The following is a 20,054-nucleotide window of genomic DNA, read 5'->3' as shown; positions in this document are numbered from 1 at the left end:
TCTTTCCTGGATATTAATCGATGGAAGGATATATTGGCCAAACAATGTACGGATATAGCAGGCCAAACCTATTGCCAATTATCAGATATGGTCTATTGGGGATGTGGTATAGGCCTATTATCTTGATTGTGGTGTCACGTTAGCAAACCTGAATCTAGCGGTTGTCACCCATGTGTCTGTGAATCAACTGATGCCAATGCATTAAAAACTGTTCGTTAACTTGTAATGAAATGTAATGCTTACTATCAAACCATATTTCTTCACTTGCCAGGCAGATAGGATCCAGACATGGGGGAAGTCATATTCAGCTCGCTTGACTCTACCACTTTTTATTTATTCGTTCACTTTTCTTTTTTTTCTTTTTTTCTTTTTTTCTTCCGCCGCCACTTTTCTCTCTTTCCCCTTTTCTTGTAACAACTCCAAAGTCAGTCAGTATGAAGGATACTTCTGATAACTCACCTATCGACCAGGCGTTGACAGCATTGGATAGCTATGTGCTATTAGGCAAATCTGGACTTCGAGTCAGTCCCTTATCACTTGGGACGATGGTAATTAAAAATACAAGGACTCTTTTTTTACGTTCTATGAGTGATCTTTTTCATTATACCGATAATAACCTCTTTGGTGTCGCCTTAATATAGACCTTTGGAGACAAATGGGTAATCGCAGTATGCTTCGACAAGATAGGCCCACTGCTTACTATTAGACAATTTGTTACTCACCAAAATGCACATCACTATGAATGGGTGGTTTTTTAGGGTTTCGGTAACAATAAGGAGACATGTAGGAAGATATTTGATACTTACTACGAAAGAGGAGGCAATTTTTTTGACACTGCCAATGTCTACATGAACGGTGATTCCGAGAGATTCTTGGGAGAATATATCTCTAGCAAGAGGAGCGGGTGCGTGATCGCTACAAAGTATTCAAGTAAGCATGGGCACTAATGTTATCTTGTTCAAAGGAAACTTTTCATTCCTTGTTCCCGTATGCTAATCCCCTTCACAGTTAATGCAGCGTCGCTCGATGCTATTATGGGTCGAGGCCAATTTAATCATCCTAATCCTAATGCCGGTAACGTGGACTTTATCATTAGTTCCTTCATTTAGAGTGGGCTGTCCTGAATGAAACATTGTACGATTGATGCTATTGTTTTTACTCTCCAGGTGGCAATCATCGCAAAAATTTAGTAGAAACCTTGGATGGTAGCTTGAAGCGTATGGGAATGGGCTACGTGGATATTCTCTATGTTCATCTCTGGGAGTATAGAACCCCCATTTACGAAGTCATGCGGGCCTTGGACGATGTTATCCGTGCTGGAAAGGCTCTCTATGTTGCCGTGAGCGACACTCCCAGCTGGGTGGTTCCTTGTAGGTTGTAAATACATTTTTTTTGCTGTTATTGTTATTTGCTTTGATAAAGGCTAACTAAGAGCCATACGGGTTTATTTTACATTTCAAAAGCTGCCAACACCATGGCCGATCTACGCGGATTGACACCGTTCATTGGCTTCCAAACACGCTATAATCTTTTAAACCGTTCCCTCGAGTCCGATATCCAACCCATGTGTGCGGATATGGGTATTGGGATTGTTCCTTGGTCTATCTTAGCTGAAGGGTTCCTCACTGGAAAGCACTTGCGCGAACAGATAAACAAGGACAGTAAGCGCGAAGGTCAAGTGGACATTCACTTCAAACACGACAGAAACTGGAGAATCTTGGACGAGGTCAAGGCCATCGCCCAAGAATGTAACAGAACACCCGCACAAGTGGCAGTGAACTGGATATTGCAAAAACCTGGTATCACGTCACCCTTGATCGGCGCTCGTACCTTGGAGCAGTTGAAAGATAACCTGAATGCATTGGAGTTCACATTGAAGCCATCCCAGATGGCTCGGCTTGATTCTGTCAGCAACCCCAAGCAGTTGCCGTTCCCTCAAGATCTGGTTAAGGACCTAGATACATTTATCGGTATTGGAGTCGATATCGAGGTGCCTAGACAGTTTCAAGCTTTGTTTAATCTTCGTACAAGTAAAATGTAGAACACGTCTACTATACTGTTTATAGCATATACCTACTAGCCAAGACATTACTTATAAGTAATGCAAATCGCCTCGACGTCGCAAAGTTGATAGGAAGGACTTCGCAAAAAACACCATTGATTACCGAGGATATGCCCAATATGGAAATGTTTGCTGCAGATTAAGGAACTTATTCATCTTTTTATGAAGCGACAATCGTAAATAATAGTTTACCACCTCCCTTAGTTCTTTTCTTCTTTTTTTTTACCTTTTTTTTAAATACTCTTTTACATACCTCATCTTGTCTTGTCTTTCTCATTGTTCTCTTACACTTGCTTTTCAATTATCATTCATAAGAACATAACGTCTTCCCTCACATTTTCAATGTGGGAGAAAAGTAAAACCATCGTATCGGTGATGGGCTCATACTTCACCGGTCCACCGAGTGGATTGTCATCACTGCTTATGGCAAGCATTGAATCATGTAGTATATAAGAATGGCTGATTTCCCAATCCCTGGAGTTCCTGTAACAACCATGCGATTCTGAGTCCCCTTCGCCGTAGTTTCAAAAGACGAGATAATTTTAGCGTAAAGGCTCTTGCAAGCCTGCCTTAGGTATAGGTTCCTCATTTCGATCGCAGAGAGCTCTCTGCATCTATGGCACTGGAGATCAGTTCTATATCTTAAAACGACGAAGTTTGGAGGGCAGTGGCAGTTTTAACTAGTGCGTTATAGGCGCCTTCTTTACACTTTTTCGCCAACATGTCCAGATTTCGAAATCAGCTCTACCTTGGAAAGATCAGAGAGCCTCACTTCATCATCCATGGCCTGGTCAGTTGTTTTGGTCTTTTTGGGGGCATTCACCACTAAGAGTGAGCAAAGGAAGGGATCTACAACCAGAAAAAATTTGAACCTCAAAAATATACGAATCTAGGCCCCTTTTTGAGAGTACATGAATTTTGAAGACAGCCCCTACGCCTTAAATCAAAGCCTTAGATCGAAGCCATCAGCTCATCAAAACCTTAGGGCAAACCTCGCATCGGCTCTTCGGCACTTCGGCAATAATCTCAACGTGGCCATCTGCCATCTCATCAAGAAAGTAAGCATTGAGCTTTTCAAGCTCGTCATTAAGGATCCGAAGTGACTTTTTTGGATAGCTTGCATATATTTCTTTTGCTGCATTGGCAGGGATGAGTTTGGGAGTGAGGTCTTTGCATTGATACTCTCGAGTGTGTTTTTAATCCTTGCCTTGATGGCATTCTTTATCTCGCCAATAGTATGGTTGAGATTAATTTGCATTGGAAAGGATACCAGATCTCCTTTACTTCTCCAGTTGGCTCTGGAGGTTTGTTGTCCTTGGATTCTGCGGGAGACTGCTTGATAGAAGATTCAGAGTTTGACGACGTGATACGCGCATAGGCTCGTTACCAGTCTGGAGACGAAACTCATGTGCTGCAAGGCAAATGTATCTTGATCTTCTCTCAGACTGGGACCAAACGTCGAGATTTTACTGAGCTCCATTTTTTTTTTTTTTTGAACAATTTCTTTCTAAGACGCGCGTGAATGGGCTTAAGATTTTTTAAGACTCGTGCCATCACCATGACAGAATCTAGAATCTTCGGGTAAATAAGCAAGAACAGGGGTGGACACTATTTGCCGATAATTAGTAAGATCTTCGGCGTAGGTCAAAGAGCTTCTGCTTTGGACTCAGATGGGGGAACACCTGTTGTTCTCTCATTAGCCGCTGTCTAGACCACGATTGCAAGGTCTAGCTCTGGTGACTCGCTCAGTGGTTGGACCACATGCATCAAATGGACCTCTTTAGCGGAGGGCTAGCAGAAGACTGCGCTTTTAGGGTGTCTCTCCCCTTTATGCCATTTGAGGCTTTAATGCATGTTTTGTTGCTTAGCCAAAATTGTTAATCCACAAGGCGTCAAAATGGTGCGTCTTTTTTTGCTCCAAACTGGCATTCGAAAGCAAAAAGGCGTACCAGAAAGGGACATCGACGCCACAAGATTTGTTGTTGCCACCAAATCCTGTTCTTCAGACCAATTTCTCTGAAAGTAAGGTATGAGGACCAAGTCCCCATTACTTTTCAACAAATTCAGGGCTCTGAGCTAGGGAATAAGGAAATGATCATGATGGTTAATACCTTTAGCTTTCGCTCATTACCCTAACGGATAACACTGGCCCACCGTTCCATACTCGACAAGTTTTCCACGGACAGTCCATTCCGGACTAACTCTGACCTAACTTCCGAGCTCAGAGATCCAGAAAAGAGTCTGTGTAGTCGTTGTTTGCCTCCTCCACGCTCCAGCTTGGAAAATCTTATCTGGAAATCGCCTTATCTTACTGTTCTTCAAGAAATGAGATTTGTCGAATTGAACGATACAGCCCGCAGCATTCTTAATACGAATTGGTCCCGTCGACCAGAACTGAAGCATGCTTGCGTAAAAATGCTAGCGGGCTGCATCTTGTTGAAGCCAGGGAAACAAGCAGCCCTGGCTGCCTACGTCGAAGTATATTGTCGAGCACAAGCAATTGATATCTACGAAGAGCGGACTGAACAAACAATTGACGATGCCACGTGCTCGATGCTACCTATATCAGTCCAGTACGAGGATGTATGACCCCTAACAATAACCGTGAAGGATACAGACAAATTGGTCATTGGAGCTGTGTTGTTTGATACCTTGATAACAGGGACCCTCAGGGTTCACTGAAAGGATTTGAAATCTCAAACAGCACGGGCATTTTCTTAAATCAGAATTCCATTGACGAGGCCCAAAAGTTTCTTAATAAAAGCAAGCGACCAGGAGTAGGAGAAGAAGATCAGATACTGCAACTTAGAAGTAATTTCCATCACATTGCCACATGCTTTTTGAGTAGAGCACCAAGCACAATCGTAGAGAGTCCCTTGATGCAACCGCTTACACTCTTTATGTTAGCGGAAAGTCAGAGCCTTGGAAAAGGAACAGCAAGGATAGCTGCAGAGCTCTCTAACGAAATTGCAGAAAATATTTTGAAGAATGAGGAAGGAGCACTATTTTGAGAAAGGAAAAGAGGCTCATGATTGTCTTGAAAAAAAATTGAGAATCCTTTTCAAGAGAAAGAATCCAGCAAAATAATTAAAGACGAGACTCAGCATTATACTGACGAAGTTGGTAGGACAAGTGATGGACGATGTTTCTGAAGGAAACAAAACTATTGCCAAGCATGTTTGGGAGCGTTTTAAACTAACCTAATAGTTGTTCGATGATGCCTCTCCAATTAAAATGTCGTCAAATAAAAGAAAAAGAAAAAATAACCTATGATATTTTCTACTGTACCTTTAATTCCTTTTGTCTTTATGGTATCACAGGCCTGCCTCCTTCTCTTTTTACAGTATCACGACGAATATGCATGCAAACCACTTTGGTTTAGAATTCTGGAACTCATTAACGAAAGGATAGACTGGTTGAAACACTGACGCTCAGATTAAGCCTTCATTACTGGGTCATAAGTTGTATACACACCTTGAATAGTCGCATGGATCGTAGAGAGGAATAACTGTTGAATAGAAGGAGGAAAAAAAGAAAAAGTTAAAAAGGAAGAGGAGGAGGGCTTTGCTTCAACATCATTATATAGATTGAAAGTATATAGCCATTATGAACTGAATTCTAAGCAAGTGGAGGCGATAGTGAAAGCATGCGAAAGAGGTAGCTTATTGACGAATATTACAATTGATCAAACAGGCTCCCCCAATAAAAGAGCTTGCCTGGCAACTATCAGTTTGCTGCTCATGATAGCCTCGTTCGCTATCTTCGTCCATCTCGCATAAGTATATATTTTATATACATTTCACGCATTATTTGTAAAGCCGGATGCCCCTATTGTTGTAAGTGGAGTATTGGTTTAGATTGAGTATTTAGAGACGATATTGCCAATAAGGTCTATTATGTGCAGAGTTTTATCGTTGAATACATATTGCTTATAAAAGCTTATAAAAAAGAATACAGTCCAAGTGGAGACGTTATTGGATAGCCTAGATAAATAGTCCATACGCAACGTATACAAAGAATTTTAATGTTGTTAAAGAAGTCGCTGTGGTTACCTATTAAGAGTTTTTGGGTGATGAATAAAATGAATTTGCTTTTTCGCGTATTCCACAAACTTCATTCTTTGTTTACATAGCAGAATCATCACGTGAAGGTTGCCACCAACCTATAAAAATGAGGGACTGTAGTTCTCATTTATTATTTATTTATTTATTCATGGATATCTGTGATGATGATATTATATATACATTATTATATATACATTTACATATCCAGGCGTTAATTGATCAAGAAAGCGGGGAGCCTTTTTACTGGTATGACTGAAACATTTTTTCTCATTTACTCCGCCACTGGATTGCGAATCAATTGTGGGTGTAACCTTAAGTCATGCCTAAGTTTAATATCCATCATCTACGTATATAGAGTGGTTGGTTGATGACTATTATTAACCAATAGCAAGTTTGAAAAGAAGTCCTTATCATTTTTGAGACCAGAAGCTTCCAGTTATTGTCATTTGGTCATGCACATATTCTAAAAGCATATAATTATTGAACTGATTTGGCCGGCTCAAGGTTTAAAAGAATCTTAAATGAACTGGTGGCCAAATTCAGCCGCCGATTCAATACCCAGATCCCATTCAATGTGACACGTTTTTTTCTGGAGCCAATTCAATCAATATTTTTTTACAATATGTGCATGACCAAATGACGAGGACTGTATAAACGTATATATAGCCCGTTTCATTTGGTCATGATACCTTATATTTTTTGAATACTTTCGAGTGTATTGGCAGCCAATTGGCTCGCTTGTTGCGAGTATTGTTGCAAGTCCGTCACGTAGTGAAATGCCACCAGAACAACTCAATCATCGTTTTTAGATTAAAAATATAAGGTATCATGACCAAATGAAATTGGCGATATATATATATAGTATCATGCTTTGTCCCGATTTGAAAGAAGAAAAGGCTTAGAGTTTATCTTTCCTTCAAGCCATTTCTATGTTTCCTTTTCCTTTTTTTTTTTTTTTTTTTTTTTTTTTTTTGGTACTGTACATGGAAAACCCATCGCCAATCTCCTTCGCATTAGCAATTATAAATATTCCACTTTCATTCTCACTCTATGACTTTTTAAAATCCGCGCTAATTAATTAGAGGGCATTTTGTGTATATATATATATATATATATATATATACATATAACAAAAAGGGATATACACAGGATGACAACGTTACCATTCCCTCCTCTCCATGTACACGGGCCATGGAATCAAGGTTAACATTTATTCTTGTTCTTGAGGGAAAAAATGATTCTGCCCGGGCTCCCGGCAACAGCCCCAAGTTCGATGAGAAAATATGCTCATAAAAAAAAGAGCCTCTTTTTGATTTTTATTGAGCTCTTCTGCAAACATCCTGTTTCCGCCTAATTTTTTTTTTTTTTTTTTTTTTTTTTTGTTGTTGTTGTTGTTGTTGTTGTTGTTGTTGTTGTTGTTGTTGTTGTTGTTGTTGTAGTTCTGAAATATGAGGCCACCATGAATGTCCTCAGTTATTGTGTTGTGTGTAATAGTGTGTTATATTTGTTTAATGCCTTAGCCTTAGCAACCTTAATTTCCAATTGTGAACGGCAAACGCGTCTAACAATTCCGAACAAAATAAATAAAGTTACTGCGGCTCTAAAGAAAATGAGCAACCTTGACTACAATTTAACGCCCCCAAGTATACGCCTTCAATTTATAAAAAAGGCTTTTGCATGCGCCACCGCCACTGTCTCCTCAGTTCGCACTTCTAAAACTTCTATAAAAAAACCACGTCTCCTGCCGTATAATCTGCTTTCTCATTACGGCCCCACAGTCGTCCCCATCGCTCTCACTTCATTCTCTTTGCTTTTTTTTTTTTTTTTTTTTTTTTTTTTTCCTTCCTCTAGCTCCGTCCATCTCTTTCCTTTTTTTTCCTTTCCTTTAAATCATGTCCTCTCATCTTCACAAAATATTTAATATTCCACTTCTCGTAGACAATATACTTTCCCATTTAACAACTACTGACGTTTGGAGTTGTTGGCGTGTCTGTCGATCATGGAACACGGCCATAGATCCATACCGGTACCATCGGGTTGATTTTATCAATCTATCATGTGAGCAAACCGAGAATATCCTTGAGAACGCTTATCGGATCCGACTCCTTGCTGTTGACACCTATACTGCCGATTACTTTCTTGAAGACGCACTGTCGATGAGCACTACTACAGTTACTGCTGGAGCAACTACCCCTATGATCTCTCCAATAGCCGATGAGACGATGTCCTACTCCAAGACGCCTACCCAATTGAGAGAGCTCCACTGCAAGAACTATTTTGGCTACAATACCCGTCAATCTCCTCTTACGCCCAAGTCGAATGCACTGAACTTAATAGAGTTTAATCCCAAACTCGAGCGACTCGTCATTCAGTCTGAAATAACCTGGAGGAACTCGGGCCAGCAGGGTCAAACCTGCACTCTTCTCACTGATAGAGTCTTGATGTCTTTGTCACAACACCAAGCTTTAACTCGGATCGATATGACAGGGTGTTGGATAGGTCATGAAGAATGTATCCAACTGATCCTTCATTGCCCCAAGGCCCTGCAAGATTTTGCATGCCCAGGGGTACGGTCCCGTTATAGTTCCGGGTGGGGAGCCTCCGAAAGCTCTCCTTCTATGGCGCTTGCCAACCGGAAGCTGCCGTTTTTGTTACATCAACTACGCTTTTGTTCAGAAATGAATTCGTATGAAGAGGCCATTCTGTTCCCATTGTTGAGGTCCTCTCCAGGTCTTCTCGAGTTTAATGTCCCCGAGCTTGCTTTTGGGAAAGTATACGAGATGGTAGAAATAATACGGTTGACTTGTCGCAAGTTGAGGGCATTGAGGATCAATAATCGTGAGTTATCGTATATGACTAACCTTGCTGGACTCTGGGCTGGTTCGGCAGTGAGACTTTTGTACTCGAGCAAGCCATATGAGGATACGCTGGTTGAGGGAGGAGAAGAGGAGGGAGGAGGACAGCTGGACAAGGACGAGGTGGTAGCTGAGGAGGGAGAGATGGCGCTAGGAGGAGCGGATCGAACACCTTCATTTCGTCTCTACCACAGCCCCATTCGCGAGTTGGGATTGGGCCTGATGCTTGACGTACACAACATCCTCATCAAGGCTATTATTGGGAGCTGTATCAGCACTTCGGAGCCAGACCATATTTCAACTAGTCCCTGCGGTGATATCAAGTGTACACACTCTTGTAAACCAATTTCTAAGCTTCAAACCCTCCGACTGACTTGCTGTGCTGAGCACTCGTCCACGCTCCCTGCTTGGATACTAGCTCGCTGTCCAGATCTGAAAGAATTAAGCCTTCGGAGCGGAATCTCTATAGATGAATCATGGAATATTACCTGGAAGGGGGTAGACCTCAGAACGATGGCGGAGCAACCTAATTGGGTCTGCCATGGTTTGGAAGTATTGGAAATGGATATCGGTATTGCAAGGGAGGATATGGTTAATTCCGCTCGAGGGAACCTGGAGTTGATTAGGTTGATCCGAGGACTCTATCGCAAGCTACGTATGCTCAAATCGCTAAGGGTTCTTAAACTTCAATGGATTCGTCCTTCATGGTTCCAGTCCTTGTCAGAGGAATATGTTCTCGAGATTATGAACAATAATGATGGGTGGGCCATTGACTGGTCTGAAGCCCCATCCCTTCAGGCTTCACGGCAATGGGGAAAACAGAAGCGGCAGCTCAGCAGCGGCTTGGGATTGAAATGTACAAAACAAGATCTCAAATGGCTCGGGTTTGAATTCCAATCATCAGCGGTTCTACGTATGCTTGAAGTTGCAAAGAAAGAGCCTAGGCCTACAGAGACACTGGACGATGTAGGTGAAGATGGCGAAGCCTATGAGGGTGAAGAGGATGAAGGCCATAAGGAGTATGGTTACTGGAGACCGATGGTTGATTGGTGGTACTACTGTGAGAGAGATGAGAACGGTGTGATAGACGATCTTTTGGATGAACCTTGGTACCGTCAGCGCAAGCATTATTGTAGATCGAAAGGGACTCATAGCCGGAGTCGTCCCTGTTGGTGGAGATAAAAGTATATATTTTGTACATTAAAATTTTTCACGCGTTTATTTTATTTTATTTTGTTTTGTTTTCTTATTGGCAGTCAGGATCCAGAAGAGCCAAGGCGATTAAAACTTCATCTCCTTCTCCCTTCATCTACATGCAATTATATATCCGAAAGGTAAGAAGGAAAAAAAATATAAGGCAGACGGGATAAGGTTAAAAAAAGAAACAAAAACTTTACTTTTAGCTTGCTTAACTATGCGCGAGGAAAAAAGTTCAAGTAAAGTAGGGAATTGTTCAAGGACAATGTTGTCCCGAGGAGGAAAAAAAAAAAAAAAAAAAAAAAAAGCGGTGTTTGTTGACACAATGACAAATCTACGCGTTTTTTTTATTTATTTACGTTGCACAATTTTAGACCCTGGATCAAAGGGTAAATAGTATAAAAGTAGTAAGCCAATCTTGGGTTGTGTAATCAAGGGGTGGAAATAAAAAAATAACATTCAATTTTTTTTTTTCTTTTTTTGCATGTTTGCTTATTCTGAAGAGGAGAAGCGTATCTATAGGATAGCTTTATTCAAAGAAGAAAAAAAAAAAAAAAAAAAAAAAAAAGATTCATAGGTGTAAAAGGTGACAAAGTGTCTTTATTTTTTAGAAAAGATCAAAGTTCTGTTAGGTAAATAGACCCCCTACCACGTCGTACAAAAGTAAACAAATATGACGCGCACTAAAATAGGAAAGAAAATAAGAAAGAAAGCCCCCTCCTCGTCAATGACCCCGACATTGGGCATCACCCACTTTATGATTGCTTAATCTGAGACCTAACCACCATGCAAAGCGAATGTGTAACCAAAAAAAAAAAAAAAAAAAAAAACTCACCGAACAAAACAACAAGAAAAACTGCATGTTTTCTTATTTTCTTATTTTCTTTTTACTCCCTTCGCTTCCAGGGAGAGGAAGAAAAAGACAATACGGGAAAAAAAGGGGACATTCTTTAAAAAAACGCAAAAAAATAGGGATACCTTTTCTCTTCTTTTCTTTTTTTTGTCCGAACTGCAGCAAAGAGTTGCACTCCGCGGAAGACAAACAATTGATGCACTCATGCTCCCCCCTATACTAACTTTCCACCTGGCGATCGAGATTAAAAAATAAAAAATAAAAATAAAAAGTTTAAAAAGGACAGCATAATTAAACAATCATACATGCCTGTGCATAGACTATTAGCAAGGAAAGGAAAATTCTTATTTTTCCGTTATACCGTTTCTCTTTTTTTTTTTTTTTTCCATGGTGCAGAAAAAAAAAAAAAAAAAAAAAAAAAAAAAGCTGCCAGTTGGTATTTATATACTAATGATCTCAAAAATGATATTAATGACCCATAAAAGCATATCAGGGGTAAAGAAGGAATAAAGAAATTGTGAGCCATTCAGCGGTATAGAGTGGTCATCGGCGTCTTATTATTTTTTCCCGCCTAATTATTGTCCGAAGTGTCGATCATGAAAAATAGATGAGTGTTGGAGAGAATAAAGGGAATGGAAAGGAGTGAAAGAAAACGAAGGGAGAGGGACTCGTCAGCATAATCAATGGCTCTCGATGTTTATTGAAGTGATCGTGACACAGTATAACTCGATGAACAAGTAACGGATCATTTTTATATTTGCATTCCTCCTATTGCAGAGACTACCTGGGCTCCTCATTGCTCTTTCCTACTTTTTCTTTCTCTCTCTCTGTCTCAACTTCTTTTTGTCTTTTCCCTCTCTTTCACATCAGACTGTAGAACATGTGAATAGACAAGCCCATGTTCGCATTGGGCAAAAGAAATATATGTATAAAAAAAAATATAAAAAAATGAATGAGAGAGAAAACTGTTTAGAAGCATTGTGCTTTGGTAATCTGTTTCGTCTTTGATATTTTTTGTTGAGCTCTGTGCAGACAAAATAAATAAATAAACAAAACGAATGTGTAAACAACAATGCAGAGAGACTGAGAGGAAAAGACAAAGCTGTAACAGATTCGGTTATGATCTGTTTACTCCGCACCGGTGGGTACAAAATGCGGGGACCACAAGTCAATGCTTTTTGTGCAACACCAAAGTCATCATGCTACAGTATCCCCCCCCTTCTCTCCCCTATCAATTAGAAAATCTTATGCACGCCTAAAAAAAAAAAAAAAACTTTACCCCAGTAATGGTGGATACAGTGACCCTTGCACTTTTATAACCCTTATGGAATAGGGGTGAGGGATAGGGGAGAAAAAGGAAAAGAATGGATAGGATTAGATAGGATCAGGAGAGAGAGAACCTGGCGTTTACATCGGTCAATCTCAGGGTAGAACGGATGTACCTCTTTAGGGTATATACTTATGTTCATCCTTGCGTCAACTTGCACAAAAGAGAGAGAGAGAGAGCTCCATGATGAGATGGTAATGCGTTCATCCATCACTTTGTATTCAAAATAAACATTTACAATTCACAACAAAATAAAGAAATAAAGCGTTGCTCTCGGACCAACTAGAAACACAATAAATTTTTTTAGAAAAAAACTGAGCGAACGCGTGTATCTTGAGTATATATCTTGTACCATGAGCAAAATAGCTTTTTGGTTTTTTTCTCTCTCGATCAAGATCAACGATCACAATATAAACTTCAATCGCTTGCATGTGGAGATGGGAAAGGTAAGGGGGTCCAGAGAATGTTCTAATTGCCCTAATGCCCTAATGCCCTAATGCCCCGGTTATGGAAAATAGAAAGATGTTGAAAGAATAAAAAAAGAGCGATGACATGTCTTATACTCTGGAGCTATTCATCATCTCCAAAAGTCATCAATCAAGCTGCCCATTTAGTTACGCGACAGAAAAACAAAAAATTAAATAAAAAATAACATGCATAAAATAAATATACTATTCACATGCAACGGGTAAGCATGTCCCCATGGTTCATTCCTTGTAAGAAAGAAAGAAAGCGACAACATCATCACTTTGATTTTCCTTTTTCCTTTTTCCTTTGTCTTTCGCTCTTTTTTTTTTTTTTTTTTTTTTTTTTTTTTTTCTATATTTTAATAAAGAGCACGAGAAAAAAAAAAGGGGGGGGGGGTGGGGGAGAGGGAGGGAGGAGGAGGGGAGGCGAGGAAGATAGAGTGAGAGAAGGGTTTTTCCTACCTACCGATAGGTGTAACTATTTTAATACCATGTCACTGTTGGCTCTAGAGCAGGGTGATGGGAATATAGACTATTTGGTTTCCTATGCGAATCGGCGCTTTCATTTGCATTCTAATTAATGAACTTGCTAAAAAAAAAAAAAAAAGAAACCGATCAAAGACATTATGATTCCTTATGACGATTAAGGCTCAACTTCTCCTTAAGGCCCTTCATAGGGGGGCACTAAGTTGGTAACTTGCCATTCATTGGAGGCTGGCTCGTCGTTGATTTATTTTATTTTATATATTTTGTTTTTCAAGTCTTTTTCTATTTGCTATTGGATTATTGGGGCAATAAACAATAATAATGATCGTAATAATTAAAATAATGGTTTACAAAGATCTAAAATAATGGTAAGAATATTACTATAATATTATAATACTATAATAATAATAATAATAATAATAATAATAATAATAATAATAATAATAAAGGTCCAGACCCCAGTGACATGCAATAACACCGGAAATGTCAGAGCCTCGATGAGATTCGCACGATATTGACATGTGTTTATAGTAAATACCAAATGCCAAAGCTTTTTTATTTTCTTTAGTCGTCAAAAGTATATTTGTTTCGTGTTTTTCCTAAAGAGTTTCAAAACGTTCTTCTTCGTGTTGTGTTACAGAGACACAAAATAGTCAAAGGGGGACGAGCAAATAAAAAAGAGCTTTCTCATGCCTATTGAGGCTAATTGTCGCGTGAATATGAAAGAGAAGATATAGACAAAGTTGAGCCTTCATGAATAACAATATTATATATCCTCTATAATATTAATGAGAATAATAAAAAAAAAAAAAACTTTTTAACGCAAACCACATTCAACAAAAACAGTAGATCTCATACAACCGCCCTCAATCCTGTTTGCTTTGTAAAGTAAATAAAGGAGATGGGCCACATTAGAACAAATAATAATAATAATAATAATAATAATAAAACATTACTGCCTCGTTTCGTATTGGTGTTCGTATTAGTTTTACTTTTTTTTATTTTGGCTTTAGAGAATCGGCAAATCTCTAGATATACAAGGTTGAAGAGATACAGAGAAAAAAAAAAAAAGACGTTGAGGAATCGGTCTGAGTCTGTAGCACCGTGAGAATTTTTTTTTTTAGAAAGTTGGCCCCCCCCCCCCCCCTCCCTCTCCTCCCCTTGCCAATCAGCGAATAGACTTCAATTTAGATGGTGCCGATTTTTCTTTTTATCTTTCTTTTTTATTTAGTGTCTGTTCAAGTACAAGGAGCCTCTCGTTATTAGTCCTTCAATTGCGTATCCGATTATATTGAAGCTCATAGTTCTAAAACACCGGATCAAATTGTTGACGGGGAGCTGACGGAGCCTTTGTAATTCATCAATAAAGGCCATACTTTTCATGTTTTCATATTTCCAAAAGTTTTTGTTATTCATCCCTCCCCAGGCTCTTTTGGTTCGTAGATTGATCATGAGACAAAAAATGAAATAAAATAAAATAGAATGGAATAGAACAAAATAGAATAAGAACTAGAGTGAAAAGAAAAGACGATTGATCCTTCCTTTGTCAGGAGAGGAGATCACTGTTAATGGGACTAGGACTGGGTACAGCACCAAGGATCCATCTGAGATGGCAAGTCATTCCGAAGGGGGGGGGGGGGGTCTTAAGAAAGAAAGAAACGAAAAAAGATAGAATATGTATACAAGTGTAAGGCATTTGATTGAATAAGGAATAAGAACCAGTTAGCTACAGCCTGCGGATGAAATAGGAGAGAGTATATAGTGGCATAAACAATGACTTTTCTGCAATGCCCCCACCCGGCAACTATGATTTGTGAGAGAATGAATTGTATTAGAATATCGGTGCTAATATATCCATGTTTATCATAGTTTGGTATATTACACTATTGAGTTGCATCGCTATTAGTTCAAATCGTTGCAGCGAATCTGGTTTTCAAAGATAGACTTTAGCTAATAGTGAATTGAATTATATATAAAAGAACTCTTACATTCAATTCATCCAAATACTTTTTAGTATAGAAACAGAGAGAGGGGTGTGTGTGACACACAGCGAAAAGTCAACGAAAAGACGCGCATGTGTTACTCTCTATTTATACAACCTGTTTTCTTTACTTTACTTCTGGCAGACACAGAGGGGCCTCACAGACAAAAGGAGCATGGTACATTTTATCTCGACATGTGTGGGTACGTTCCTTCAATCAATCACTCCCATCTGTTTTTTTTTTTTTTTATTCTCGCCGCCGTGCACATTCTCACATCGAAAAGAAAACAAGATGCGTTACAGTCCTTACACTATTGCCCACAGGAAATCGTATAAAATCAGATCGTTCGCCCCCTCTCGCTCCTCCTCAATTGACGATTACAATATTTTTTTTTCTTTTGTCCAGTTTTGTTGTTGATACCTTTCACTCTCTCCTCTCCCTCTCTTCTTTTTCCTCCTCAGTCTCTTTATCATTGCTCTTTTTTTCCTTCGTCTAATCCTTAACTCACGTCTCATTTGGTCTGTTAGTATGTATTGTCTTTTTCATTATTTTTCTTTCTTTCTGTTGGTTTGTTCCAATTGTTCAATTATAGTTGTCAGTCCTGCTTCCTGCATGATTGTGAAAAAATTAATCCAGCCTTGGCACCCAATCACTCGACCATTTCCCTTCCCCTCCTCCCCGCCCATCGTACCATTGCACATCCAAGCCCAATGCCTAGAAAATATTAATGTCATTTTGGAATAGAAACAATAATAATTTCAAAACCCTTTGCTTACCTTTTTTTTTTTTTTTTTTACTTTTTTTTTTTGCCGTGGAAAGTACTTCGTCATCATCATCACCATCACCATCATCATTCTGTATTTCTCTTACATATCCATCTAATATAACACACTTCAAAAAAAAACATGTAAGCAATCATTGTCATCCCTCCTCCAATCATTTTTGTTTTCTTTGCACCTTTCTTCCTTCTCTCCTCCCCTTAGTTGCACTCTATCCTTCCCCTGAAAACCGATCATGGGCTCCATCATCACACACACACACTACCCTTCTTCTCGGGCATAAAGATATTCGATCATAGGTTGTATCGAACATTCTGACTGAAATATGCCCGTTATGCCTATCCTTCCAGAACTATTAATATAAAAAAAAAAAAAAGAACTATAGACATTTATGAATACAGTTGGGGAAGAGTTTACTCTATTCTTTTAATTGCAACTGATATCCCAGCATAGCATATTATATATGCAGAAAGTGGTGACTCGTTTAGTTATTCTCTCTAGTATCTGGCATCATAGGTCAGCAAACAAACAAAGAAAAAAAAAAATAGAATGGACCCATGATTACTTACACAAAACTTTTAGAATGTATACAATTACATACATATTTGTGTACATTGTGTTTGTGTGCAACCTTCAGCCACAAGACGCAGAAAAAAAAATTGTCTTTTTTTTTTTTTTCAGTCAAATCGAGCAGACCAAGATAAGGCTCTCAAAAAAACCTACATGTACCGCATTTTACCCGCGCAATCCCCCCCTTGCCTTATGACTCTACACTGTCGTACTCTTTCCATCCTGCAAATTTTTTTTTTTTTTTTGCATTACAATACAAATCGTATGAATTGCTTACGATATGCTGTGCTTTGTGCTTCTTGCTGAGGTTACTAAATGATTCAATACAATATATTTTATACTTTAATTTACTCTAGAAGCCACCCCTTTTCTCTGTCCACAAACCTTCCCCTCTCTTCTACTTGCCCTACCTCCCTCCTTGTCGTGTTTCAGCAACGAACACAAACGTCGAGTAAAAAGACAAACATCCGTATAAACATAATCCACCCATTCGGAAAAAAAACACCGATCAACCGTGCGATATATTCCAAAAAAGGCGCCAAGCTATCCTCGATCATAAAAAAAAAAAAAAAAAAAAAAAAAAAAAAGTAGGTTTGATAGAATCGACCCTCTTTCCGATCCTGTCGTCAACTTTTTTTTTTTTTTTTATTTTTTTTTATTTTATTTTTTCCCGCCAATGCTCAAGACCCTTATGTTCCCGAATAACCAATTCTTCAATGCATCGCATACTCAGCTGAATGAGAACGTTTTGGACTTTATTCAACAACAGCAAGAACAACAACAACAGCAACAACAACCTTCTGGCCAAGGATTCCTTCTGGGCCCATCTCCGACTTCCTCAGCCTCCATTTCCTCTTCATACATAAATTCATCGCATCCTCCCAACCATTCTCAACATCCTTCTCTCTCTCAATCCTCAACATCACCACAACAACCTCAAAATCTTCAAGTCCATCAATCCCATCCACACTCACCATCCCAACCACATCCTCAATCCCAGCAACCCTTTCATCCCCCATCACATCAATTCCGTCGCCAACGCTCCTTTCCAGACAACGAAGCCCAGATTCAGATCCAAATCCAAACTCAAGAACTGACACGACACCATCCACAGTCCAATCCTCAGACTCAACATCCTTCTCAAGTAGCACCTTCACCACAGCAACAGCATAGTATGCATTTTTCAATGGTCTCACCAATGATGATCGGCACCCTTAGCGAACCATCCTCTCCATCGTTCTCAGTTATCAAGACAGAGAACAGCCTTCAATCTCAAAATCTAGAGTATATGATGTATCCTACCTTCGATATGCATTCATCACCCATGTCTCAACCACAACAACATCACATCCTTCCTTCACAACGGTCTCCACATGGTTTGTCACCTCAACAACACCAACGCATGATGCAACAATCCTATAACGATGTCTCTTTGTTTCACCAACGCCACCAGAACCAACAACATACTATGCGCCTTCAGCAACAACAACAACAACAGCGAGCTATGGAACAGCACTCCTATTCTCTTCATCATTCATCACAGCAACTCATGTACGAATCAGCAGCTTCGTCGACCGCAGGCCGTTCAGCGATTTCTTCTGCTATGCCCATGTCCATGCCTCTGTCTGTGTCGATCCCAGTGACAAGCTCATCGGCCTTGATGGGTAACTCCCCTACCTCATCTGCCAGCTCTGCTCATCTGTTCACACCAACGAGTGTTCCGACCTCGCTCCCTTTCTTGGGTACCTCGGCTACTTCCTCAGCCAGTTCTTTATCAAAGGAAGCATTGATGAGTTCTCTTCAATACCAGCAGCAGCAGCAGCAGCAGCAACATTCTCCTCTTCCAAAGCGTCCTCATTCTTCGCAGGGGATCTATTCGTCCCTTACCACAGGCTCGATGTTGACAACGGACAACAACAATGGTTCCTCTGTCCATCCTGCCTCACCAAGGAGAAAGCGACAAGGATCAAGCCATTACCACCAACCACAGTTTGCGCTGGCGCAACTGTCTCCAAACTCTATTGGTTCTGCTGCTGCTCCTCTCCCAGATTTCTCGTGCTCACTTGGTACTACCGCAACTCCACAGAACACGCTCGCTGCTGCGACTGCTGCAGGGATGATGAGCAATTCTATGACTCCATCTACGTCTCTAATGGCAGCAACCACAGGTGGTTCCGCCAAGAGGCCCAGAAGTATCTCTGCTGCCGCTGCTCCAACAGGCAGAGGATCGCTCCTTGGTTCTCATGTGGATGATGAGAGCAACCCTCGAGGAACCAAGTTTGCCAGGACATCTTCATCTAGCACGGGCCCTGGCAACATCAAGTCGACGACAACACGCACTTTGAGACGCATGACTGAGACCTATCCTTCCAACTATACCCAAGTGCCAGCTTCAATTGCTGCTGCCGCAGCAGTAGCAGCTACCACTGCCACTGCCACTGCCACTTCTACCTCTACTTCTACTTCTACTTCCGCTTCCACTACCGCGACAAGCACAAGCACAAGCACAAGCACAGCCATAGCTACAGCCTCCTCAGCTGGGCCAGTTCGTACCAATGTAACCCATCCCCGCCGAGCAGCTCAGAACCGAGCAGCTCAAAGGACGTTCCGGAACCGTCGTAAGGCCTATATCAAGGATATGGAGCAAAAAGTCTTGGAGCTCCATCAGATCCGTTCACAGTTTGAGCTGCTCCAGCAAGAGAACCGCGAGATCTGGAGACGGTTCAGGACAGTGGAGAGCATTTTGGTGACACAGAACAACCATAATGCAGAATGTGGTCACACGATCACGCCCTTGCCACAATTCCCACCAATGACGCCGTTTTTTGAAACGGAGGAAGGAATGGCTGCGGCTGAAGCAGCGGCTACAAGGGCAGCAGCCGCTGCTGAGGCAGCAAATGCTAATGCTACAGGCGGTAATGTCTCGACTATGAATCGCTCACTCAGTCGTGAGAGCCATCAGAGTCATCAGAGTCACAACAGTTCTGATGAGGTGGATGGTGAAGGCGAAGACGAGACTGTGTATCCTTTTATTAAACATGAAGGAGTTGATGAGCGTATTCAGGACATTTACATTCATGGCCAAGACAATAATAGAGATGGCGAGTATAGTCTACAACAACAATATCCCCCCTCAAGACCTTCCTCAAGGATGGATGCTTGAGTGTATAAAAAAAAAAAAAAAAAAAAAAAGGGAGATCTGGTTTATCACCTTTTAGCTTTACTTTAGGAGATTTTTTTTTTTTTTTTTTTTTTTTTTTCTTTTTTTGTTTTCATATTATTTTTTTTTCCCGCTTTTTCTAGCTATTTACTTCATTGTATTTTTTTTTTTTTTTTTTTTTTTATTATTTTTCTTACTTTCTTTACTAAAAAGATGTAAACTACAGAATGAAATAAATAAATAAACAAATTA

At 40.1% G+C, this 20,054-nt stretch overlaps 4 protein-coding genes across 4 annotated transcripts; 3 read left to right on the top strand and 1 right to left on the bottom strand.

Moving 5' to 3' along the window:
- Positions 1-434: 434 nt before the first annotated feature.
- BCR41DRAFT_398611 (aldo/keto reductase) lies at positions 435-2,041 on the top strand (the record flags this gene model as incomplete). The annotated part of the gene is made up of 6 exons (XM_022028980.1): positions 435-548; positions 642-659; positions 759-930; positions 1,009-1,074; positions 1,167-1,370; positions 1,464-2,041. 6 exons carry the CDS (start codon positions 435-437, stop codon positions 2,039-2,041), a joined length of 1,152 nt encoding a protein of 383 aa, XP_021879160.1.
- Positions 2,042-3,620: 1,579 nt separating this feature from the next.
- On the top strand, positions 3,621-5,073 carry BCR41DRAFT_398610 (hypothetical protein; the record flags this gene model as incomplete). The annotated part of the gene is made up of 4 exons (XM_022028979.1): positions 3,621-3,643; positions 3,999-4,089; positions 4,235-4,635; positions 4,725-5,073. The coding sequence occupies 4 exons, from the start codon at positions 3,621-3,623 to the stop codon at positions 5,071-5,073; spliced, it is 864 nt and encodes a 287-aa protein (XP_021879159.1).
- Positions 5,074-8,180: 3,107 nt separating this feature from the next.
- BCR41DRAFT_388169 (hypothetical protein) lies at positions 8,181-9,479 on the bottom strand (the record flags this gene model as incomplete). Its single annotated transcript, XM_022027970.1, has 3 exons — positions 9,171-9,479; positions 8,597-8,765; positions 8,181-8,455 (listed from the first exon to the last, which is right to left on the bottom strand). Exons 1-3 carry the CDS (start codon positions 9,273-9,275, stop codon positions 8,181-8,183), a joined length of 549 nt encoding a protein of 182 aa, XP_021879158.1. The 5' UTR covers positions 9,276-9,479.
- A 7,812-nt stretch (positions 9,480-17,291) lies between these two features.
- On the top strand, positions 17,292-19,805 carry BCR41DRAFT_423992 (hypothetical protein; the record flags this gene model as incomplete). Its single annotated transcript, XM_022030358.1, has 1 exon — positions 17,292-19,805. Exon 1 carries the CDS (start codon positions 17,319-17,321, stop codon positions 19,803-19,805), a length of 2,487 nt encoding a protein of 828 aa, XP_021879157.1. The 5' UTR covers positions 17,292-17,318.
- Positions 19,806-20,054: the final 249 nt, after the last annotated feature.

Source organism: Lobosporangium transversale (genome assembly GCF_002105155.1).
Source record: "Lobosporangium transversale strain NRRL 3116 chromosome Unknown BCR41scaffold_32, whole genome shotgun sequence".
Lineage (NCBI taxonomy): Eukaryota > Fungi > Mortierellomycota > Mortierellomycetes > Mortierellales > Mortierellaceae > Lobosporangium > Lobosporangium transversale.
Note: the sequence above shows the minus strand (reverse complement) of the source record. Positions and strands in the feature narration are given on the sequence as shown.